The sequence below is a fragment of the Oryzias latipes genome, chromosome 19, assembly GCF_002234675.1.
Source record: "Oryzias latipes chromosome 19, ASM223467v1".
NCBI lineage: Eukaryota > Metazoa > Chordata > Actinopteri > Beloniformes > Adrianichthyidae > Oryzias > Oryzias latipes.
Genome location: NC_019877.2, coordinates 4,327,984 through 4,351,633, shown reverse-complemented (window position 1 = coordinate 4,351,633; position 23,650 = coordinate 4,327,984). Strand labels below are relative to the sequence as shown.

At 39.0% G+C, this 23,650-nt stretch overlaps 2 protein-coding genes and 1 long non-coding RNA gene across 8 annotated transcripts in view; 1 reads left to right on the top strand and 2 right to left on the bottom strand.

Annotated features, from left to right (window-relative positions):
- Positions 1 to 12,521, top strand: part of LOC101158236 (MAGUK p55 subfamily member 2) — a 47,761-nt gene extending 35,240 nt beyond the window's left edge. For all 4 annotated transcript variants that reach the window (XM_023949589.1, XM_023949588.1, XM_011487924.3 and 1 more), the window contains 10 exons: positions 949 to 1,101; positions 1,245 to 1,400; positions 2,932 to 3,159; positions 5,124 to 5,255; positions 5,356 to 5,458; positions 6,339 to 6,407; positions 6,505 to 6,666; positions 7,281 to 7,483; positions 7,601 to 7,729; positions 10,198 to 12,521. In XM_023949589.1, the coding sequence (XP_023805357.1) occupies positions 949 to 1,101; positions 1,245 to 1,400; positions 2,932 to 3,159; positions 5,124 to 5,255; positions 5,356 to 5,458; positions 6,339 to 6,407; positions 6,505 to 6,666; positions 7,281 to 7,483; positions 7,601 to 7,729; positions 10,198 to 10,374 (1,512 nt within the window). In that variant the 3' untranslated portion in view covers positions 10,375 to 12,521. The remainder of the gene's footprint in view (positions 1 to 948; positions 1,102 to 1,244; positions 1,401 to 2,931; positions 3,160 to 5,123; positions 5,256 to 5,355; positions 5,459 to 6,338; positions 6,408 to 6,504; positions 6,667 to 7,280; positions 7,484 to 7,600; positions 7,730 to 10,197) is intronic.
- Positions 12,522 to 12,701: 180 nt separating this feature from the next.
- Positions 12,702 to 17,283, bottom strand: LOC105356522. Of its 3 annotated transcripts, none has more exons than XR_002292462.2 (4): positions 16,511 to 17,281; positions 16,209 to 16,437; positions 14,268 to 16,092; positions 12,702 to 12,790 (listed from the first exon to the last, which is right to left on the bottom strand). It is a non-coding gene; the product is annotated as an uncharacterized LOC105356522 (long non-coding RNA). The 3 variants fall into 3 exon arrangements; XR_002292461.1 differs by having other exon boundaries at positions 16,515 to 17,281; XR_002872137.1 differs by having other exon boundaries at positions 16,209 to 17,283.
- A 333-nt stretch (positions 17,284 to 17,616) lies between these two features.
- LOC101157978 (abl interactor 2) lies at positions 17,617 to 22,579 on the bottom strand. The gene is made up of 5 exons (XM_004080174.4): positions 22,226 to 22,579; positions 21,980 to 22,147; positions 20,763 to 20,942; positions 20,578 to 20,645; positions 17,617 to 18,145 (listed from the first exon to the last, which is right to left on the bottom strand). The coding sequence occupies exons 1-5, from the start codon at positions 22,367 to 22,369 to the stop codon at positions 17,743 to 17,745; spliced, it is 963 nt and encodes a 320-aa protein (XP_004080222.1). The 5' UTR covers positions 22,370 to 22,579; the 3' UTR covers positions 17,617 to 17,742.
- Between the last annotated feature and the right edge of the window lie 1,071 nt (positions 22,580 to 23,650).

The following is a 23,650-nucleotide window of genomic DNA, read 5'->3' as shown; positions in this document are numbered from 1 at the left end:
AACAGCAACTTGATTGTGAGAGCGGCTCGTCTTTTTGCCAGTTCGATTCTTTCTCCTCTGGTCCCAATTGGCCAAAATCCTTATTTTTCCGTCTCATCCTACTTTAAAAAGAATGTAAGATGTAGAAAGAGGACCTTGAGGGCTTTTAATAGATATTAAAGTTTGATAAAGGTCATTTATAGGCCAATACTTTATAATCAGTTTTTTATATACAGTGATGTGTAATTTTTCATTTAATCATTAGATGCTGATAAGTTTCATTCATTTTACATTTTTTTGATTGTGAAGCCCAAGTTCACAACCAAGGTCATCTGGAACCATTTCAACAGAGATTTAACAGACACCAGTGAAATGTTGGTACAACACCTTGGTCATTATGCATTTGCGTAACACTAAGCAGGACATAAACCTCCATCAGATCAAATTTTGTTCATCAGTTTGACTAATTGAAAGATTTCAGGAATAAAACCCCCCACAAAAGATGGTTTTAAAGATGCAACAATGACATATACTTGTTTCATCTTTCATCAGCATGAAAAATGTTTTTAGTGGCAGTTGCATCAATATAAGTCGGTAGTATAATAGCTCCACCACCGTGTTTCACAAGAGGATTCTATTATTTTACAGTTTTTATATTTTCTTGGAGAAGAAAACTGACTTTTTTTTTCATCTTGCTCCTTACTCTGTCTTTATTTCAGGTTGTTGCTTTTATTTGTTCTTGTTGTCTGGGTTACTTGAAGGATTTAATTGGCCTGGAAAAGTCAGGATACATTTATCTTTGATCTTCACAGGGAGCATTTACTGCTCACTGAGAACCCGCAATGTAGGGAACGGACAGTTCCAACATTTTTTTCTCAGTCAATATAAAAGCAAGTGAAGTTTTACATCATGCGCAGAGAGCGTCAACCCAAGGTGTAATGCCTGTTTTTGTATTTATTAAAAAACAAGGCGCACGAGAGGTTTGAGGAACCCAAGCTGGAGGCTGTGAGCGAGAACAACGTGGAGTTGGTCCAGGATATCCTCAAGGAGCTCAGCCCGCTCACACAGAGAAACCAGGTCGCAGAGGAGCTTGTTCGCATCCTGAAGGAGCCTCACTTCCAGGTTTGAAGATCACTGCTCCCATCTCTTCTTGTATTGACCAAACCACTGACTGTTTTTGTGGTTATTCCTTCATAGCTGCAATTAAGAAATAGTTCAGAATTACAGAACTTTTAACATAATTGGATCATTATTTTCCTCGACAGTCTCTCCTGGAGACCCATGATTCTGTGGCATCAAAAAACTACGAGACCCCTCCTCCCAGCCCCTGCTCCTTCATGGATCCAGCCCTCAACAATCAGCCCGTTCCCCCAGATGCAGTCAGAATGGTGGGAATCCGTAAAGTGTCCGGTGAGCACTTGGTGAGTCTACTTGGTGTAGATCTGCAGGTTAACGCCATGGTTGGAATAAACTGCACTGCAAACTGGACAGATTATATTCTTCAGATGACCATAATACAGCTCAGCAGAAAAAGATTCAATTATTCCTTTGTTTGATATACCGCAGAGGCACAGAAGAACAGTGTTCTGTTCATGCTCTCAAAATTAGTGATATGTGGGGATATTGGTATTATTTGCAAACCTTGATGTGCCTTGACAATACATCCATAATGTCCATGACTGAATTAATGTTTCAACCTTGAATGGATTCAATGCAGTCTCCTTGGAACACAACTACCTTCTTTTCTTTGCTTTGATACATTTTTTCTGGTAAATTCCAAGTGCATTATGAAATATTCTTAAGGAGAATGTCACATAAACGCACTTGTGACCTATGGGCGATGCTGTTGTGCGGTGGCCTTACGCCGCACTAGTTATTAGTAAGGGATGAGTAGTGATTCCACGCAAACGCTGCACACACTTGATGTACACATGACATGTAAGAGCCTGCAGGAGGCTCACTCTAACTACACTCTGCGATTGTCTAATTTCCGCATTTCTAACAGACTAGTGGCATGCAAGGAGCGCCCACTTATCACTCACTTGGAGGTGTGGAGTCTGTACGACACGCCTGCTCCTCATCTACTTCCCCTTTACTTATGTGTTGTTTGAGTATTCACTTTGTCACTCGCAGCATGCCCATAGAAAAAATTTGTGCGAGCCGCGTACATGCTTGCCCATTTTTCATCCCCAGACAGCCCGTATCCACCCATATAGGGCAGTTGAGACAAAGGCAGAAGGCCTCACTGGATGTGACTGCTCCTTTAGCCAGAGTGTTAAACAGAGAAAGGCTGTGGTACAAAGATGTTAATTTTTCTATCAAAACATTTTTTTTTTTACTGAGTTGAACTGAAATTATGTTTCAGCCTCAAGTGGATTCAATTTAGTTTCGCTGGGACTTGAACAGAAAAAAAACACTAAAAAGGAATTCAGGCATGAAGGAGTTAACTACCGTCTTTTCTGCTAAATTCCAAAGTTGTTTTTTTTAGTTGAACCTTAGTTTTTTGCATCAGCTGATATGTTTAAAAATATTATCCTGTTTGGATGTATTAAAAATTCAATACTTTTAAATGGGTTTTAAATTTTAAATAGATTAGTGTTGTGGGTCAAAATGTTCAATTTTATATTTACTCGATTTAGATTTGATTAGTAAGTTTAGGTGGAGCTTTAAAAAAAAGCACAATTATTTTGATTGAACACATTCAACTTAGCTGTGTAAATTAAAAAAGTACAACCTGGAATGATAATTTTGTGGATTAGAGCAGCATTTAAGACAATGTAGCACTAGAGTGTAACAAATAGTTCCAAAATTGACAATTGGGATATGGATGCAAAAAAAGTCCCGCCCTAAAATCTGTTTTTTCATTTTTTTCTACAACTAATAGAACAGACGCTTCCTTTGCTCTGTTAACTAACATCCATAACAGTGCAGTTCTCCATTTCTTTGCCACAGGGAGTGACTTTTCGCGTAGAGAATGGCGAGCTGGTGATCGCCAGGATCCTTCATGGTGGCATGATCGACCAGCAAGGTCTGCTTCATGTGGGCGACATCATTAAGGAGGTAAACGGGAAGGAGGTGGGAAACGACCCCAAGGTGCTGCAGGAGATGCTGAAGGAGGCGAGCGGCAGTGTGGTGCTGAAGATTCTTCCCAGTTACCAGGAGCCTCACACGCCACGACAGGTTAGCCTGCCTCCAGGAATCAATACTGCTTAAAGTTTTAATACGCTTAAAAGCCTATTGGCATTTCCATCAATGAGTACCACTTACTGTCTGGCACCCACCTGACAGGCCGTTTGCTCAACCAAGAATCGTTATTTATCTAATTCTGCAGCCAGACTTTTTAGATGACGTTGTCTTTTTGGCCTTAATGCACAGAAGACATTTTCACTGCAGTTTGTTGGCTTATTTTTAATTGCTCAGTCTTTAGCAAAGATGCAGAAAGATCCCACGTTCTGCTCACCACACAAGTTCCTGTTGGGACTTTTTTGTTAGCAACAACAAAGGGTAACAACTGCAAATATCTGTGATGCTTGGACAACTCTAGCAGCAACTTTTTTTAAATAATTATTTTATATAATCCCTTAAAAAAGATATCTTTAAAGACTCTGATCATTGGTTGAACAATTTTAGAAGCGTTCCAAGTGATTCCTTTTTTTTTTCAAATTATGTTCATGTCGTTTTTAGCCAAAATGTAAAAAACCAGTGTTGTTTTCTAGGACCTTGTTTCTGCAAAGTGGCAGTAGCACGTTAGCAACGCCGCCCTTCTCTCCCTCCCTCTCTCCGCTAGCTTACAGCCCCTCACACCCCCAACCCCACATTACTGGTGGAACAAAAATGGTGAGCAATGTTGGAGCTAGTTACCAGTATGGAGCGCAGCAGAGAGCTTTTTTCTTTTACACTAAAAGCACAATCTTTTTAAAACTGCATTTTTTTTGTCTGCTCCTGATTCACAGTGATTGAAAAAAGAAGTACTCAGAAAAGCCATTTTTAAGCTTGATTTTCTTTATATCTGTTCCTGCGTCATCAGAAAATGCCATAAGAACATGTTAAAAACACAAAACACAATTTTCCTTTGAAAAAAAAACAAAGTAACTCAACTAAAGCAATTAACATTTTTAAAAGAGAGGAAAGTAGTTTTGTTATGTGCCAAACATCAATCCATAGAAGTAAAGCAAAAAGACGACAGGATAAAACACCAAAGACAAAAAAGGGAAACAAAAACTAGAAAGTAAAGTAAATCACTACAATCTAAAAGAAAAAGACATCAATGACAGAACATACACAATTAAGAGAAGAAAAAAAAGCATCTTTTCATATTACAATGACATTTTAAAGAACAAGATATAAAGAAATGCATTGGAGCAAAATGCAAGGAGAGAATTTACCAAAGCACTGCTCAGGTTACTTCCAACAATTCTGGGTTTTTTGCCCCGTAGAGCCGCTTAAGTTCCCTTTATCTTCAGATCAAAGCCTCAAGGATTCTCGGAAGCAGCAGCTTAATTTCCGAAATTAAGTCATATGCGTTGAGATCTCCAGACTGAAGCTGGGAAATCTGGAGTAGAAGTAGATTTTTTTCTCTTTCTTTAAAAAAAAAAGATAATATTTGAAACCTGCAACCACATAGGGAAGCGTTTTTTTTTTTCTGGCACACCCAATTCTAAACTGCCACATCTCTACTAATGGGTTCTAAATGTAACTACAAGAGACATTTTATTAATCAATACTTCCTGTGATAGCCGGTGATATGACTGACATCTCGTTTTTCTTTTTTTTGCGGAGACTCGTTGCGTTTGCATTTGAGTCTTTTCTTCATTACAGGAGGGAGAAATGCAGCACAGGGACAGATGCTGGGCTTTTTATTTTTACATTCATTCTGTGCATTCAGAAGGGGGTGGTTGCCATGACTACGGATTTTGTGTCTTCCCTCTGTCGTTCTCAGTGTTTCTTCTCTTAGGTTCTGTCCTCTTAATCCACAGTTGTTAGGAATCTGCGATAAAAACAGAAAGTTTACTTTTAGCGGGAAAGGCCATTTTCTGCTGACAGAAGATTATCCACACAATCCTGTCACTTCAGTTCAGACGCTCATCACACCAACGGCCTCGTTTATAATGGACTGCTTCAATGTTTTTTTGCATTTTTTTTAGGCCTTCGTGAAGTGTCACTTCGATTATGACCCAAGTCACGATAACCTGATTCCCTGCAAGGAGGCGGGGCTAAGCTTCAGCAGCGGAGACATTCTGCAGATCTTCAATCAGGAGGACCCAAACTGGTGGCAGGTCAGCGATTGGTGCAGCTCTTTTCATTTCTTGAACTGTCTGTTTTTCTGTGCGTTTTGGTTCGAAAAGTGTTCTTATGATGCATGGATTTGTTCGACAGGCATGTCATTTGGAAGGAGGCAGCGCCGGCCTCATTCCCAGCCAGCTCCTCGAGGAGAAGAGAAAAGCATTTGTGAAGAGGGACCTGGAGCTCGCCACCTCAGGTACCCCTTTTAGTGGCAGAGCAGAGAAACACGCCTTCCTATGCAGATTGGGCATGGGCTCCTAGCTGCACAAGCAGCTTGGCAACAGCAGCATCTGTTTCTCTTCGTATCCAAGCATCGCATTTGGCCGCTCATCTTCCGCTCACCTTGCCTGCTCGCTCCTCTGTCGTGTGAGTGAAGGAGCTGGTGAAAGCATCACGGACCAGATCAATCTGCCTGTTACAACTCCGTAGGGCATGACATTCACCAGCCACCCTTCCACAGAGGGATCATTGATTGAGGAGAGGCGGTATAGCCCTCATAAACAAAAACTTGATCAATAATGATATCCCAGCTGATGTGACACGGAGTGAAAGCAGCTTTATGTGTTTAGATTTATCCTCAGCTGCTAAACAGGTGGTGAGTCATGGCCAGCTTCATGCCCTTCAGATGTGGAGGAGAGGAGGATGACAGGCCAACTGTACTGCCCTTGGAGCACAGCAAGGAGTCATCTGGCTGATGGCACGTTGTGTGCATACATGAGCGCGTGGTCAGAATAGAATTGATTGTGGGTCTAAATGAGATAAAATATTCAAAAGATTCTATTTTTTATTATCAAAATTACAACCTTTTACCTCCTCTGGTGTCTAAATGATTACATTAATAATTTTACGAATAAATATAATGTTATTGGGCACAGAGAGCTCTCAGAGTCACAGGTGTTCCAGCAACAGAGTAGCTGCTCAGGCTCAGCAGGTGCACAGTGTCACCTAGTGGTTTATATACATTTATGACTAAACCAGGGATTTTATTTTCTTACCAAATTAAATCATTTGGCATTTTATTAAGTATTTGGTGGCTAAAGTGATGAAGGGTTGGCGGATTTGGATATCTGTTTCAGGTCCTCTGTGTGCTGGAATGGGTGGAAAGAAGAAAAAGAAGATGATGTATTTAACCACTAAAAATGCAGGTAAAAAAGTCAGTGTTTTCATCGATCATTTCAACTTTTAACTATCTAAACTTATAGATTTTTGGCCTGTTGGTGAATATAAATATTGGGTTTTTAGAGTTTGATCGACACGAGTTGCGGATCTATGAGGAAGTCGCCAAAGTTCCCCCCTTCAGGAGGAAGACCCTGGTTCTGATTGGAGCACAGGGTGTGGGTCGCCGGAGTCTGAAGAATAAGCTGCTGGTGTCGGATACGCTGCGATACGGCACCACCATTCCCTGTGAGTGCAGCATTTCCTGACTCCTGCAGAGCTGTTCTTGTGGCTTTATTGCAAGTTTTGATCAATATAACGCTTTATTTGAGAAAAACCACAGAAAAAATACTTTTTAGTTTATGTAGACACCTTTGATTCCTTTTGAGCCAGTCAATCGTAAGCATATCCACACACAAGAGCTTAATTTAACCAACCTTTAATCAAAGCTAATATACAAAGTTACATTTACAAGTAAAAAAGATCAATTTTTGAAAATCTGAAAGAAAAAACTTGGAAAGAAACACTTTATGTAGTCTTTGTGGGGTATTTTGTTTTTTTGTGATCAGATAATTTAACATTATAGATCTTTTGTTAAAAATATTAATGCAATATGCTTCCTAAATGGGAAATGTGATACACAGGAAGAATCGTAGCATCAGAAAGCAAACCTGTGATGTGTTTTGAAACCATCTGAGAACATAACTTTAGTTGTAAAATGGGACAATATTACAAAAGCTCTTAGGTTAGGATTGATTATTTTTCAGATTTTGTACTTTTATTATGCACCACATTATTACAGGTATGACTTTTCTGGCTTTCTGAGAACGTTTTGGGTGAAGGTCTTTGTCTTGGTCTAACAGTCACGTCCAGGAAACCAAAGGTGGATGAGAGGGACGGTCAGATGTACTCCTTTATGACCCGCAGCGAAATGGAGTGCGACATCAGAAATGGGCGTTTCTTGGAGCACGGCGAGTACGACGGAAACCTGTACGGCACCAAGATCAACTCCATACATGAGGTCATAGAAACTGGAAAGATCTGCATCCTGGATGTGAACCCACAGGTAGAAACTTGCTCTAAATGGATAATGATTTTAAGATGAGGTCACTTTCTAATTGCTTAAAGTTGTTGGTGGTGCGGTTGTATGAGTTCCTCCTTGTTGTGTCTGTGTTCCTCTGAGGCTCTTAAGATCCTGCGGACATCAGAGTTTCTGCCTTACGTGGTGTTCATAGAAGCTCCAGACTTTGAAGTCCTCAAAGCAATGAATCGATCAGCAATTGAGTCGGGAGTGATCACCAAGCAGTTAACGGTGAGCGTGTTTCTGACAGTGGAAGCTGAATCAAACAGTTTGTATAAAGTTTGTTTAAAGTATAAATGTGTCCGTGCCCTAGACATTTACTTTATGCGCTATGAACTGTTTATTTTTATTAGTGGTGATGCAGAAAATTAGTTACAGCCGAAGTTTTTAGACATTTGGACTCGCTTGTTCTAAGCTTTGAGGTTTGCCTTGACATAAAGCTGCAGATGCAGGCAGGGACCGTCAATAAAGTACACGAAAACAACCCAGACATACATTGTTAATTTTTCAGTAACACATCATAAATAATACCAAAAACATCACAAGTACTCATTATTGTTAAAACAAACTCCACAGAAATCCTTAATATCATTACTCTCATAGAGTGAACCAGTGTGTTCAGTAATGCAAGTTGTAAACGTGTCCTTATCCTCTTCCTTTAAGACTGCAACGGTTGTGGTCCTAAAAAATTGTAGCAAAAGACGGGGAAAAAATGTATCGAAAAACAAAAAAAAAAAGAAAAACCCACAAATATCACTAATAAATGTTAGAAAAAAATATCTCGAAAAGCAGAGAAGTTACATCACAATTTATTTAAAAATATATCTGGGCTTTTCAACTTTTGGATTTCATTTGAAAAGATCATTTTTGCTCTATAGATAAAAAAAAATAGTTTTCAGTTCTTGTTTAGGATTTTATTTGAATGTTTTTTGCAAGCATTTGTAATCGTTAAGTTTGGGAATATCTTCAGTTATTCAGTGACATGAAACCCTGTGACCTCTAAATGATAAGTCCATATTTAGTCATTTCAATGCAAAAACCTGATATTTTAGAGGATAAGGATGTAAACTGCAGTTCAAATTAAATATTTCAGAAAGTTTTTTAAACATTCAATGATAAAAGTTTGCAGAAAAGGTTTGAACTCAGATTGGTAATGATTTTAAGCAAACTGGTTAAAAAAAGCTGCTGCATAAGTTACTGTGAGGGTTGGTGAAATATATCTGCATTGTTGATGAATTTCAAATACCAAGTCAAACAATTATCTTTTTCATTATTTGCCTTGTTTGCCCAAGTAGGGCTGCACGGTGCACAGTGGTTAGCGCTCTTGCCTTACAGCAAGAAGGCCCCCAAATTCAAATTCAAATTAATTTTATTTATGAAGCACCTTTCATGTCAAACAGGAAGCTCAAAGTGCTTTCCATAAAAAACAAACAAGAATACAATAAAAACAAACCACATATGAAATAAAATCATTAAATAAGCCACTAATAATAAAACACACAAAAACAAGCACAAGTAAAAGAGAAATGACAGAGCTTAAGAAAAGAGAACCCAGAAGGCGCCGTCCGCCCTGTCCTCCTGTTGGCCGGGGTGTCAGCATGTATGCAACACAAGCACGACTCATCCCCAGCACCCAACACCCCTGAGACCCCCAACCCCAGGCCCAGAGCACCAAATATGGGCGTACCAGGCCCGGCAGCACGGGGAGCCGGAACAAGAGATGCCAGAGGGCAAGCATGGCCAGAATCTCTGGGAGCCCGAACACTATCACCCCGGCCAAGGGTGAGAAAACACTCGTAAACAGTCTAAAATGTAAAAGTAATAAAATAAGAGAGTTAAAATATGTCAACAGGTAAGATATGCAAAAATTAATTAAAATAAAATAAAATAAGATGATTTAGTGCCTAAAAAAGTCTAAAATATAAGTTAGAATAAGTTAAGATATAAAAGGACTAAAAGACATTAAACAAATAAATATTTTCTAAAATAGCATATAAAATATAAGAGTAAAGATACTACATATAACATCTAATTAAAAGCTAAGTTAAATAGATAAGTCTTTAGTTTCTTTTTAAAAACCTCAACAGTGGATGAGGCCCTCACATCCTCAGGCAGGCTGTTCCACAGACGAGGTCCGTAGTGTCTGAATGAGGCCTCGCCATGGATTTTTGTCTCGACTCTAGGGACCATCAGCAGGCCTGCGCCTGAGGATCTAAGGGCTCTGGAAGTTCCGTAAGCTAAAAGCAAGTCTGATATAAAAGAAGGACCAAGGCCATGGACAGTCTAAAAAACTATTAAAAGAATCTTAAAATCAATCCCCAGTTCAAGTCCCGGCTGGGGGACATGAACCAGAACATCAATGGGGGACTTTTCTGTGTGGAGTTTGCATGTTCTCCCCGTGTATGCGTGGGTTTTCTCCGGGAACTCCGGCTTCCTCCCACCGTCCAAAAACATGCTTCATAGGTTAATTGGCAACTCTAAATTGTCCATAGGTGTGAGAGTGAATGGGTGTGTGATTGTGGACACTCTACCCTGCGACAGAATGGCGACCTTTCCAGGGCATACCCTGCCTTCGCCCACAAGTGGCCGGGATAGGCTCCAGGAGCCCCGTGACCCCGAAAGGGAGAAAACGGAATAGAAAATGAATGAATGAATATTTGCCTTTTTTTAAATGTTTTTCTTCCAACTACTCCTTACAGGACTCTGAGCTAAAGAGGACAGTGGACGAGAGCGAGCGCATTAAGAGAGCTTACGGACATTACTTCGACCTTTGCATTGTGAACGACGGTCTGGAAACGGCGTTTCGCGGTCTGCGGTCGGCACTGGAGAAGCTGACGATGGAGCATCAGTGGGTCCCGGTCAGCTGGGTGTTCTGAAAGCCCCCAAAGAGCTCACCAGCAAAGTGAATCAGATGAGAGGACGATTTGTTCCTGGGGAGGGGGGGAGTCTCCTCGCTGCAATCTGTGGGGGAGCCGAGCATCGCAATCCTGTGCAAACGACCAGCCTCATGTAGAGCTTTTTTGTACAAACTTCATCTGTTGACCTAATGTCAAGTTGTATTTAATTTTACAGAAACTGAATTATTCCGTGGATTATCAGGTGTGGTGCAATAGTGAGAGTGTGATCGTCAGTAGGTTTTGCAGGTTTCTGGGAGGTCATCTTTAGCCTTTATAGTGTGACGTTTACATCTGATCAGTAGGGCTGAGTGTGAGAAGACACCAAATGTGGCATTGTATTTTTTAAAGCTGTTGTATGATTTTGTGCGTTTGGACATGTGCTTAATCGTGTGTCACTGCTGATTTGAAAGCTGACCAGCAATAGAGAACTGAAGATACATGCAATACATATACGGAAACACAAAGAAGAGCCGCCTGTCGGCACATTTCTGACAAATCAGTTTGTTGCAAATGAGCGTTTCTGTCTTTGCAAAAGATTCATGTTTTTGTTTGGATCATTCGTAGCAACAATGCTACGTTCACACCCGGCGTGTGACGCGCGTTTAGCATACGGTGTTCACTCTGGACTGTCGCTACTCGATACCAGCGCACAGTAGGAAGAGGTTTGGTTGAAATGTCGATGCAGGGCAAATCTCTTTCACAGTTCTATTCTGATGCGAAAGACTTTGAAAGACAAACTGCAATCATTAATTTCTCCTCCATAATCAAATTGATTGGCACTCCTGTGAATCAAAAGCAACGCCATCTACATGTCACTACCAAGTCTGAGTCCCTGATTGGTCAAAGTTCAAATGGTTTAACTTTCAACACGCGTTCAATGGCTGCGTGTTTTGTACGTAGACTCTTTAAAACGTGGGTAGTGAGGCATGAACATGAGTCTTGAAGTCCGAAACATGTACATAGACATGTACGTGTAACGATTAATTTGACCAAAAATTTGATTCATATCATAATTTGTGGTTGCTAATGCAATTTATAGCCCATTTTGGTTCCTTTTGAACGATCCGATTCTCTGACCTAAAATCCATCCAGGACATTTTAGCCATAAATTCAACCAGTGTGACTCCGAGACAAATAAGTGGTACTGAACAGCGCAGGCGAAGTTTAGCAGATTCCTTTGTATTTCTTGCAAGAGAATCAAGTGCAAATGAAATATGTGTACAAACAAGTAAACAAGAACCATCAACAAATCCATTCACATTTTATTTTCATAAAGTTTTTGTTTTTCCACATCAAATTCATCCCAAGGGAAAATATTAAAACATTCTACTACTCTGTACATATCTTTACTAAATTCAAAGTGTTTCCACACACATGTTGGACTGTAATGGTGGACAAATCATTTTTGTTCCTGTCATCACATGTGTTGTCCGCTGAGATGCACTATAGTAAAATAAACCAATCATATCCCAATCCAAATGGCATTTTCAGTTATCGTTTTAGCTCATTTTGAAGCGATTTTTATTTTTTATTCATTTATTTTTCGTATTAATGGTTTAGGCCGATTCGATTAAAACTTGCCTCAAACAGATCGATCTTGTTAGAGCATAAGAATAGAAATCAATTCATCGAATAGTCTTTACACCCCTAATATAGACATGGATTAACATACACGTTTCATTGAAAGTGCTTGCTTGAACGTGCGTCGCAAAGACCGGTGTGAACATAGCTTAAGACGTTTCAGAGCTCCAACAGAAAAAAGGTGAGGGAAACGAATCCATTCCAACATTCCGATTGTTTGTTTAGTTACTCTGATGTACTAAAACACTTCTGGTGGCTTGTAACTTCTGCTTACTTTTGCCTTAACACGTTTCAGAAGCCAAGGAAACTCTCCGAATAGAACATTTCACCTCCTTCGATGTACCTTCAAAAACTCTGGCAACTCATTCAGTAATTATTGAAGCTTCCTTTCCAACCGTAAGTACTGTACCGTAAGAAAGAGTGTTTAGTAAAACATGAGGAAACCCGTTGGTGCTTCGATGCTTCTGCTGGCGCGTCGATGCATTTGGACGACAACTCTGTAGTTTTGACCTCCATTTGAAAACATTAAAATTTTTCAGAATATCTTTTTACTTTTATTTATTTCTTCACTGCGCTGACATTTTTTTGAGAAGGCACAAGGAAACGGTACGCAATAACTTTGTTGGGTTCATCCAAACACTGATTTGCGTGACCTCTAGGTGTTCCAGTGGTGATTGTGACTGACGGGCGCTGAGGGCGGAGTCAGGGGAGGAGGCTCTCTGGGCGTCCTCCATCCATTAGGCTGCATCACAGGACACGTGTCATAGGGAGGAGGTGGGCTTCTTCTCCAAATGTCTGTCAGCTTAGGGTCATACTAGTGGAAGAAAACATTTTGAAGTTATTTTTATCAAATTTGGGTAAAAGGGTAAGAATTTTTTAAATAATGCATTACAAACCACTGAAGCAAAGACTGTGCTGTGAAAGGAATTTTCTTCTTTTTTTTTGTTGTTTAATCATTTGTAATCTTTGAATTTTTCAGAAAATTTACCAGATTTATTTTGAATTTGCTTTCATGAAATAGAACGCTCTGTGTTTTTTGCCTTGAAACCTATACATTTGATTTTTTTCAAACACTTTTAAACACTTACACCTCTACAGTTACGTTTTCTTTGACATTTTTTAGCTGACATTTTTTCAATGTAGTTAAATTGGAAGTTTCCCAGCTTGAAAGAATGGCCCCAGTTGGACTTACTTGGAGACCTTAAGTCCTTCTCCGATCATCTTTCGATATTTTTCAAACTGGTCTTTTATCATGATTACGCTGTTTTAGCCAAATAAAAATAAAACTGTCGGATTCAAAGGTATCATTTCTGCAGAGCAGCAGTAGTTCATGAGAAATGTATTTCTAATTTATTTGGTGCGCAGCAATCCTGCCCCCCCTTCCCATCACTGTTACAGAGCCCCCCGTTTACACGCTCACCTGCTATAGCTGCGTTTGATTACACATATGACCAAAACTTTATCGAAATTCTAAAAGAATTTTAAATATAAATTTAACAATTGCACTGTATCTATTAAATCCTAATTATGAGAATAAACACAAACCAACTCACAAGCTAAGTTATTCAAAAACACGACGACGGATGTGAACAATGTTTTGATTTATAGCAGATACATTCAAATTCTGTTGCAGCACTAGCGCTCTTCATCATCTTCCAAGGAGACGTCGGCGTCTTATTCAGGCCATGGAGCGGCGAGCTCCTTCCACGTGGGAGTGGCTACGGATCAGGCGGATGAGGTTTTGGGAAATGGGATTTTATTGAAGAGCTGTGGACCCAACAATATGACACCCTCAACCTTTGCTGAGCTGTGTGATGCTGTGAGCCCTCTGTGGCGCGCGCCGTGCAGTGACCAAGGCTTTTTAAATTTGACCATAAACACGGATGTGTTCAGGGTCCTGGTTTCAAACTACTATGATTTAAGTCATAAACTAACTAGTTACAATAGTTACAAATAATTCCTGCATGTCGTGAAAGAGCCAAACAAGCCCTGACCATCACGCTGCCAAAACGTGTTTCAAAGGTTGCATGGCGAATCGACCCCCCCCCCCCCCCCGATTCAAGGCAACTTCCCAATGATGTATTTTTGATCAGTTTTGTTTCTTAAAAAATATTGTTCTATGAAAGAGTTTAACTTTCTCATTGTTAAATCCAAGAACTCTGATCTTATAGAGGCGAGCGAGGCTGTTAGTTCTTGGCTCTTGATATCCTGCAAATGCTCTCCTTGTGTTATTGTAGTCATTTTAGTTAACTCGCCACTGATAGGACGGTGTTTGTTGTGTTACCGCTCACCAGTGAGTATGGTGGAGGGTGATCCATGCCGCTGTAATTAGGAGGTTCTTCCAACTCGATCTGATGTTCTGACTCTGTTTTCTCCTTTTTGAAGAACAAGCACAAGCAGACGAGTATGGTAGCCACAAATAGCACCAAAAATGGCATTCTGGAAACACATTTTGCCACGTGTCAAGTAAAGGCAGCTTCCTCTAAAAAATGAGTACTGGAAATGTTAGACTATCATACTTACAGAATTGGAAAATAATTTATGTCTAAACCCATAGCTGTAGAAATCTAACCTGCCATGAAACACAAACAGAAGAATTTTTATGCCTACGAATTTGGTTTGAATTCAAAGTTTGTCTTTGTACATTGAAACTTTAAATTGAAGCGTAAATTTCAGTAGAAATTATAAAAATCTAATCTTTGATAAAAAATGGTTTGAGTTTGAAAATGTGACATGCTTTGTTTCATTTCTCAGGTTGAATTTTTTGCTTTTACCTCAAATTATTAACACTTTAGTTCATTCAAAGGGTTGGATTGATCCCTCATCTTTCATTAGCTTTAAAAGTTGTGTATAGTGCACAGAATAAACTACCTGTAGTGGAAGAAAGCAGCGCCACAAAAAGGAGAAAAATAATAATCATGTCATCTGATTTATACCTGTTAAGAGCTCGACTACAAGTTGATCTTTAACCATGAGATTGCAGATGAATCAGAAGAAAGTCCATAATTTCCAGAAATGTTTAAGATAGATTTAAATGGGTTGTAAATATTAAAAGATCGATTCTTACCTTTTTTTATTTTAATTAAAAAGAAAAGTTACCCAGCCTGTGGTGCAATGAGAGGGTTATGTCGGTCAGGGAGGTGCATAGATAGAAGAGGTTTTACAGCATCAACATCAGCCTTAAAGAGACATGCACATTGTCCTGCACATAAACACTCAAGACGTTTTTATTTTATTTTGTATTGACGAAGCTAAATCAGTTTAGAATACTGCAGACAACTATAATATATTTAAAACTATTACATGTAAATTATTAAATATTGCAAAATATTTAACAACTTAAAACTTTCAATTTTAGCTCATCAGATGATATATAAAATCTTAAATTATCAATAATTTTAAAAAATCTAATTATTTTAAATCAGTGCATTTATTTTTTAAATAAATGAGGATCGGAAAAAAGGCAATTCATTTTACGGTTTATTCATAAACGTTTTTACTTGTTTAATGTTGTTTATTAATGATGTGATAAAAAGTAACTTTTTATAAAGCAGCATTGTGGTGTTCAAATTTCCTCCTTTTTTTTAACCAAAGTAATTGGGTTGTTGGATTTTTTTCAATAAAACACAAAATATTAATGGAAAACAAAGTATTTTATTATGAGAAAACACCTTAAATCATTGTGCATATACCTATTTTTAAATGTACAGCACTCTCCTATGTCCTTTACACACATAATCTCCTTTATAAAAATTCTATTTTTTAATTTATCAAAGTGCTCTTTTTAATAAAACACAACATGACAAAACATGTCACTGCTGTTCACATTTCTGCACCAAATCCAGTGCAGGTCTGTTCTGGTTATCAGTGGCTGTGAGGTAACTTCTGCTTCTTCTTTCATGAAGAGAGATTGTAAAATAGTGATCCGACAGAATTTTATCAGCAAACCCTCAGCTGTGATTTTGTTGCATAATTCAGCCATGTTTTAGCAGCATTGATCACATAAATAAGTACTTAGGTAGACAAAGAGGAGGAGGAGGAGGGTCACGGATCTTCGCTGTAAGGTGGAGGGTCCGTATATGATGGAGGAAGTTCGGAGTATGATGGTGGTTCAGTCTAGAAAAATATTACAAAGTTTATCAAATTGAAATTAATGCAAATAATTACATTTCTATCAATACATTAGAACAAATACAAAATTTCAGTCTGCATGGATTGGAGCAGTGATGTACCATGTATGGAGGAGGAAGAGTCACATTTCCTGAGTCAAACGAAGAAGAGTCTCTGTCAGAAGATGGAAGGTATGCTTCATTGAAGTCCTGCTCGAGTTCATAAATAGGGACGAAGTATACAGATGGAGAGGCGCTGAGATCGTTGGACCTTTCTGCAGCTCCTCTGCGTTTTTTTACAAGATGGCACCACAAAATAAACAGAGCGATGCATCCTAAATAGGCAGGAATCCTGAAATAAAGCAACCCTCAGTCAAGTGGACGTCCAGGAGGGTGTAGACTTCAAAAAGGAGGATTCGACATACTTACGAAAGGGAGATATAAAAGAGCATGACTGAGTTTTTTTTGTCCACGCCTGAATACGATTTAAAAGAAGAGATTTTTAGCATTAAGGAACAGTTTCACTTTAAAAGAATTACAGCATGTTCACCGCCATCGCAAAGTTTATCATGCAATTCATGGAAGGTTCAAAGGTCAGTCTTTATCTCTTTAAGCAGCTTCCTTACTGCGTACAATGATTAAGTACAGATTAAAGTACAAAGTCATTTAGCTTCAATGCATTACATTTTTGAAATCAAACTAAACACATTTGAATAATTACTTCTTAAACTCACTGATTGGTAAACCTTAAAAACATCTAAAATCAAGAGATTACACTCAGAGTAATTTGTTTCTGCTGCACTTGTAGAAATTGTAGGTTAGATGTTTTTAATAAGCTTTCTTCTTGCTATTTCTTGTGTTTAACGGATTAAAACCACTTTTTTAGGACTAGAGATTTTCCCACAGTCATTTAAAAGCTGTTGCAGTATAAAACAAACAAGGAAATGAACATTTATTTAATTTTAAAAAATACACAATTCAGTCAGTTTTAATAAGTTTGAGGCACTATTTAATAGAAAACATAAATTACTCTTAAAATTTAGAGCAAAATTAAATTATTTTATGAAAACAATTGTATTTATCACTAGGAAAAACAACAAAGTTTCCTCTAAAACCTCTGATTCCAACATTTCGGAACACGATTTATTGAACCTGCATGTTAAACTGACCATATGAGATTTTATTTGTTTTAAAATTTCCGCTTACCGTCACCAACAGCCGTGTGGCACAAGTGAGTCTTGGCTCTCAACAAACACTTTACAGCCTCTTTGGCCGGCACAAAGATAAAGCTGCACACACTGAGGAGCAGCAGCTGTTTGTATTGGTCTCTAAAGATGTGCTTTTAGTTTAATTAGCAGAAAATGCATGAAGGGGACTCTATGTTTTAAGAAGGAGATGGGGGGGGCGCGCAGGGATCCTTGTTTCGGCTTGTCCTCTACAGGAATGTTGGGAAGTGTTGGGACTTGCAGCTCCGCAGTTCTTAAAGACGTTTCAGCTTTGCACTAAGATGGATCAAACAAGCCAAACAAAGTTAAGTCACAAGCTTTTTAAATATTTATTTACTGATTCTTCTACAGATTGTTTGAATTCACCAGATGGGAAGTGTTCTTGGTGCTGCAGATTTTACACAAGTCAACACGATCCACCAGGAAGTAAGTTAATGTCTGGGACACGGAGGAGGTGGAGGAGGAGGAGGAGGAGGAGGTGGGACTGAACCTGCAGAGGTGTTGGTGGGGATAACAGGTGGAGGAGGAAGACCAGCACCAGTGGTTAAAGGTGGTGGAGGTGGGAAACTGTTATCTGATGAGCTCATGTTTGGTGGAGGGGGAGGGAGATCTGAGGGTGGAGGGGGATAGTCAGCCTCCATGAAAAAAGGAGGGGGATAGTCAGCCGCCATGAAAAAAGGAGGGGGATAGTCAGCATCCATGAAAGAAGGTGGAAAAGGGGTATCGGGGTCCTGACTGGCAAAAGACGGAGCAGGTGGAGGGAGACTGTTGCTTGTGGGGTGGGTGGAAAAGGTGGGGATGGAGGGTGGGGGGACGGCAATGCCATGACTTGACCTGTAAAAACGAACAAAAACACATCTGTTAGCAGCAGATTATTCAAAAATGGTAATATGAAATTCTGCATTTAGAGATAGAGGGGCAGAAAACTTTTTATCGGTCACAAATTCTGCAAGTTACCCCATCTAGCTGCAGAATGGCAGCAGCCACAATAATAGTCTCACCCGGTCAGCTTACTTCCATCTTCCTAACATTCGTCCCCCCCGTCACTGCCATTCTGTACACAGTCTGGTTACCTCTCGTCACGACTTTTGCAAATCCTCTCTGTTTGGACCCCCCAAAAAAAATCCTCCATAAAGTCCAACTGGTTCAAAACTTAACTGCCCGAATCATCTCTCAGACCCCCCCTCCCCTCTACCCGTCACATCCATTCTGAGCTGCACCAGCTCTACTGGCTTCCCACTACTCACCAGAGCTACTTCAATAAATACTCCTTCTGACCTTTAAAGACCTCCACATCCTTGCCCCTTCATTCCTTTCGGATCTTCTCCAAGTCTCCTCATCTGCCCCCCCCAGCTGGCTTTCCCCACCACTCATCTTGTCACCATAGGGGGCAGAGCATTTAGTCGCTCTGCCCCCCATCTTTAGAACTCTATCCTCTCTCTATCCTATCCAGTAAGTCTTTATTACACCACCCACTCTGTCTTTTAAAATGTATTTTAATAATGTTCCAATGGATTTTAATTATTTTCACTCTTTTCTGAGTGTCCAGAAGGCATGTATGTATGTATTATTATTATAAAAAAGGTGAGAGGTCTATAATGTTCATCACAAATACATTTCAAATGTATAAAGGCAAAGAAAATAAGATTTTAGCTAACAAGTGTTTCTGTACCTCACAGAAATTTCTCCTTTAGGAAGCTTCTCTATCCTCCTCTCATTACCTGTATTAATGTCACCTGTTGGAACAGGTTATCTGTATAAAAGGCACCTGTCCACACCCTTAAACAGTCAGACTGCAACCCCTTCACCATGATCAAGACTAAATAGCTGTTGAAGGACATTAGAGACAACATCTGAAGACAAGGATGAATCAAATCTACTATAGGTTGGAGAGAAGAGGTCAACTGTTGAAGAAATAATTAGAAAATGTAATAAATACAAGCTCCACCTGGAGCTCCATGCATGATACACCTGGTGGGGTACATGAGCTAAAGAATGGTGAGTAAAAAGTTCAGAAATGACCTGTAGAGAGCAGGGACCACACTAACAAGAGTTACTACAGTAACACGCAACATCTTCAGGGATTCAAATCCTTCAGAGCTCCAAAAGTTCCCCTGCTTAAACCAACACATCTCCAGGCCCGTCTGGAGGAGGATTGGGAGAAGGTCATGTGAGCAGATGAGACCAGCATGGAACTCCCTGGTATTAACGCCAGTCGCTGTGTTTTGAGGGGGATGACTGATTAGTTACATCCCGTAACATCCACTGTGAAGCACGGGTGTAGAAACAACATGATTTGGGCTACTTTTATGCAAAGGAGACATGACTGATCTGTATTAATACAAATATGAATGTATGGTGTGTATGTACAGTGAAATTCTGGTCAAAAACTTCCTTCATTCAGGGAAAGCATTCAGGATGAAACCTGTCTGGATCTCTCAAGCATGACAACGATCCCAAACACATCGCTGGAGGAAAAAGAAAAAAAAAAGGCCACGCCTAAAGCATTTCAACATGATACACATCAGTTCACTAAAACTCTGACTTCCTGGATTTGTATTTATTTATTTGAATACTTTTTCTTACAGTTGAAGTGTTGAAACATTACGGACCACACTCAACTTTTTCAAGTGGAGAACTTGCATAAATCGGACAGACAAGGACTTTTTCAACCCACTGTTATTTTTAAGGCCCTGCACTGTTTTAAACGTGTCTTATAAGCTGAATGGAATATTCAAATACTTTTGACAGCTACCTTAAAAAATGTGAAAAATAAAAAGCTCTTAAGAGCTACACAATGTTTAAAAAAATGCTATACTGATAAATGAACTAAAGTGTGATGACCTGACATTTAGGAAATTATCATCTTTAACTAGAAATCCTAAACTGTTCATTATTCACTGTTTAATATAATGTATTTCTGAAAGCTTCGCTTTTACAAGACTTTGTATCATCAGAAGTTCTACAGCTGTATTGAGGTAAGTGTGTTCCTATAGGACTGCAAAGATTTTTTCAATTTGAATGGATTCTATCATTACAGTAAAGACCGTTTACATTTATTTGACTGGAACACATTTTACTGTAACCTGGGCTTCTATTCTTTATTAACCTTTTCCATCTTGTACATTTATATTAAAACATTTAGCAATATTTTTGTTTTGGGTAAAGATTTTTAGTTTAGTTTTTTAACCATCTTTTACCAAAGAAAGTAAAAAAGACATAAAAATACATAAAAATAAAAACAGAGTTGGACTCTTTCAACATACTCTGAGGTGTTTGGATTTCTTTGTGTGCTGTCTGTTGTCTCTGCGCTCTTGGGCTGAAATTCAATGACCTGAAAAAAAGCAGACAGTTGATAAGGAAAGAACATTCACAATGTTCTGATGGATGGAAGGAAGGAAAAAGGGATATTTTTTGTGCAAGTTTTCATTGCAGACTTATGTGTTTTTACCTCAAAACTGTGTCCAACTGAGTCCAAGATGGAATATGATATTGGTTCTCTAATGTAGAAAGTCTTAGGCTCCTTTCCAGATGGCGGAGGAGTCAAAGGCTTGGCACACGTTTTGGCTTTTGGAGAAGTGAAAGCACCGATTTCCCTCCGAGCCACCTTTTCTAAGTGGATCGCTGCAGCCTGGATCAATATATGGTAAAAAATATCAATATTTTGTTAAAAACTTTAACACTCATGCCTGTTGTTATTGTGCAGCATTTAAAAGATAAAAAAATGACAAACATGTTAACTTTTTCTGATTTTGTTATCATTAAAGTTTTGTTTAGAGCCATTTTATTCTCAACCTAAAAACCCCATGGGTTGATTGTATTTTCTAAAATAGCATTACAATAATAATCAAGCAAAATTATTGTCATTTGTTAAATAGACGATCAATTTGACCCAAAACTGCTTGATTTTAAGATGTCAAAAACTCACACAGACATTCCCAATTATCCTGTTTAAACCAGCTCACTCAAGGTAAATCTGTTAATCTTTGCACTTATTTTCATAATTACCATGCTAAAAATTTTTTTGTTTGTACTAAAAAATTATAAATATGCAGAAGAATTGTCTTAAATTTTCTGCGAAATCGCAACTTATCAGATAGCTTGGTTTGGATAATGAGAAACAATAAAAACACTTTTGCAAGTCAGTGTTGCCTCACAAAAACAAAGTGATTTTAAATTGGGAAATAGGATTGGAACAAGGAACCTCCCCTCCCGCATTGGTAAACACTTTTACTCTAGAAAAGATCCAACAATTATCCTACTTAGTTACTCCCTCAACTTATGGCATTAAATCTTTATTTTTAACTTTGTGTACTAAAATAATCTTTAATGAGTAAGCTAACTCTGGTAACATTTCGTTGCTAAAAGGACTTTTCATTTAATAAATTACAGATTTTATGGTGCAATTGACTCCAAGCTTCTTATTCTGCTTATTTGATGCAATTTATCAAGGAATGTCTTGATAACTTTAAGATAGTTCTTCTTCTTAAAGCCCCTAACAGAGAATTTGATGACTTTATTTGGTTTTATGTGCTACATTTGAAAGCAGTTTTAGTTAAAATCATTTGTTTTCAGACTGAAAATAAATGGAATGTTATCTAAATGCATGAAGGACCTTTTTGTCAGATTTGTCATTGTTTAGCCCCAAAAGCCCAGAGGTCTCCTCACCAGTGACACCAGGTTGATGGAGGACTCCATGTCTTTGATCTGCATGGCCTGGGAGTCCAGCAGCTTGAGCAGAGAGCTGGCTACTCTGTTGATCTGGTAAGACACACTGGCTAAAGCCTGGGTTACCAAAGCTTTGGCTTCTTCAATGGCTTTGCTTGGATCATCTGCCTGTGGTTTTACAAACATGCACAAAAAGGAAAACATGCTTTCTAGTTGTTTAAAAGTCATTTTTCTAGGTTCACCCACCTGAAGATACTTTTTTTCGCAGTAATCTGCCACCTGGAGAAGGTTGCTGTGGTTGTCGGTGAGAGCCTTCCTAGAAGCTGGAGCCTCTTCAAAAATCTGAGTGACAATTTCTGAGAAGGTCTTCTCCACGGCCATGTCTCCCATTCTGGCTGCAACTATAAAGTTGTTTTTAAAAGGCCTGTTCTGTTAGAGGAAAATGCAAAAGTTCTTGACAGGACTAAGTGGAGCCAGCGAGGTATTTGGGAAGGTGGAGACCGCGGAAAGAAGCGCAAAGCTGCAGCCGTCAGTCAGGGCAGGACCGCACAAGTCCTGCAGAGACAGGAAAACATCCGAGCCAGACTTCTGTGGGCGTATGTTACTGCTTTATTTGTGCAAAATAAAAATACATATCATGAAAAAATATTATTTATCCAGCACTAAAAAAAACTTTGTTATTGGGAATAGAAATTATGATATATAAAAAAGAAAAGCCGTTAGCAAGATGCAATACTTAAGATATCCACTAGAGGCCAGTTTTGTAAAGAAAACTAGAAAGTGTGTTCAAACCTGGCAGGAATTCTTTTTAAATGTACATTGTTTTGATCCATAAACATGACGGAATTCAGAAAAAAAAAAACCTGTAGGTTTTTGTTCAAAAACTTGGTCTTTATATCAATTTATGTGGCTAATGTGGAGAGCAGACATTTACATTTCTTCATTTTTAGCTCTAAGCGATGCTGAAAAAAGTTTAAACAACAAACATGCAGTTTAAGCTCACAATGACACTTTAAAATAAGTCAAAACATAAATATTTGCTGATAAAATTCCTTTTTTGAGGTGATATAATAAAAATAACAGGTATTGGTCTCCATAATTTTTAAAATAGGCTTAGTGCAAGTCTGGAATAAATGTATTTAGTGTTTCACACATATTTAGTTTTGACACAAAACAAATCAGGAAAAATACTAATGTCGTTGAAACTATCATATCAATTGTGGTACATGTCAATTATACGGGCCATCTATGAGATCCTACCAGGTTGCAGGCTGGAGTCACCAGCCTGCAACATGTGCCAGGCTGGTGACTTGAGAACATCCTCAGCTGCTGTTCAAAAGTGCTGAGCAAGGGGCGCTACCGTTGGTGCCATGACAAGTCCTGAAAGCTATAGCTAACACCACAAGCAGTGGCATTACCCCTGCTGAAGGACACCATCACCTTTGTCCGCACTGGGGAGAAGCCACCACTAGCTGCCAGGGCCAACCACTCAGGCCTGCTACCAACATCACAAGGAGTTAAAAGTTGACCTAGGAAAACAACTGAACATTCTAGAAACCTTCACAACTATAACCCTGAGGCCAGATATGCTGCTCATCTCAGAAGCCTCCAAGCAGATTGTTCTACTGGAACTGACCATCCCCTGGGAGGACCGGATTGACGAGGCGAATG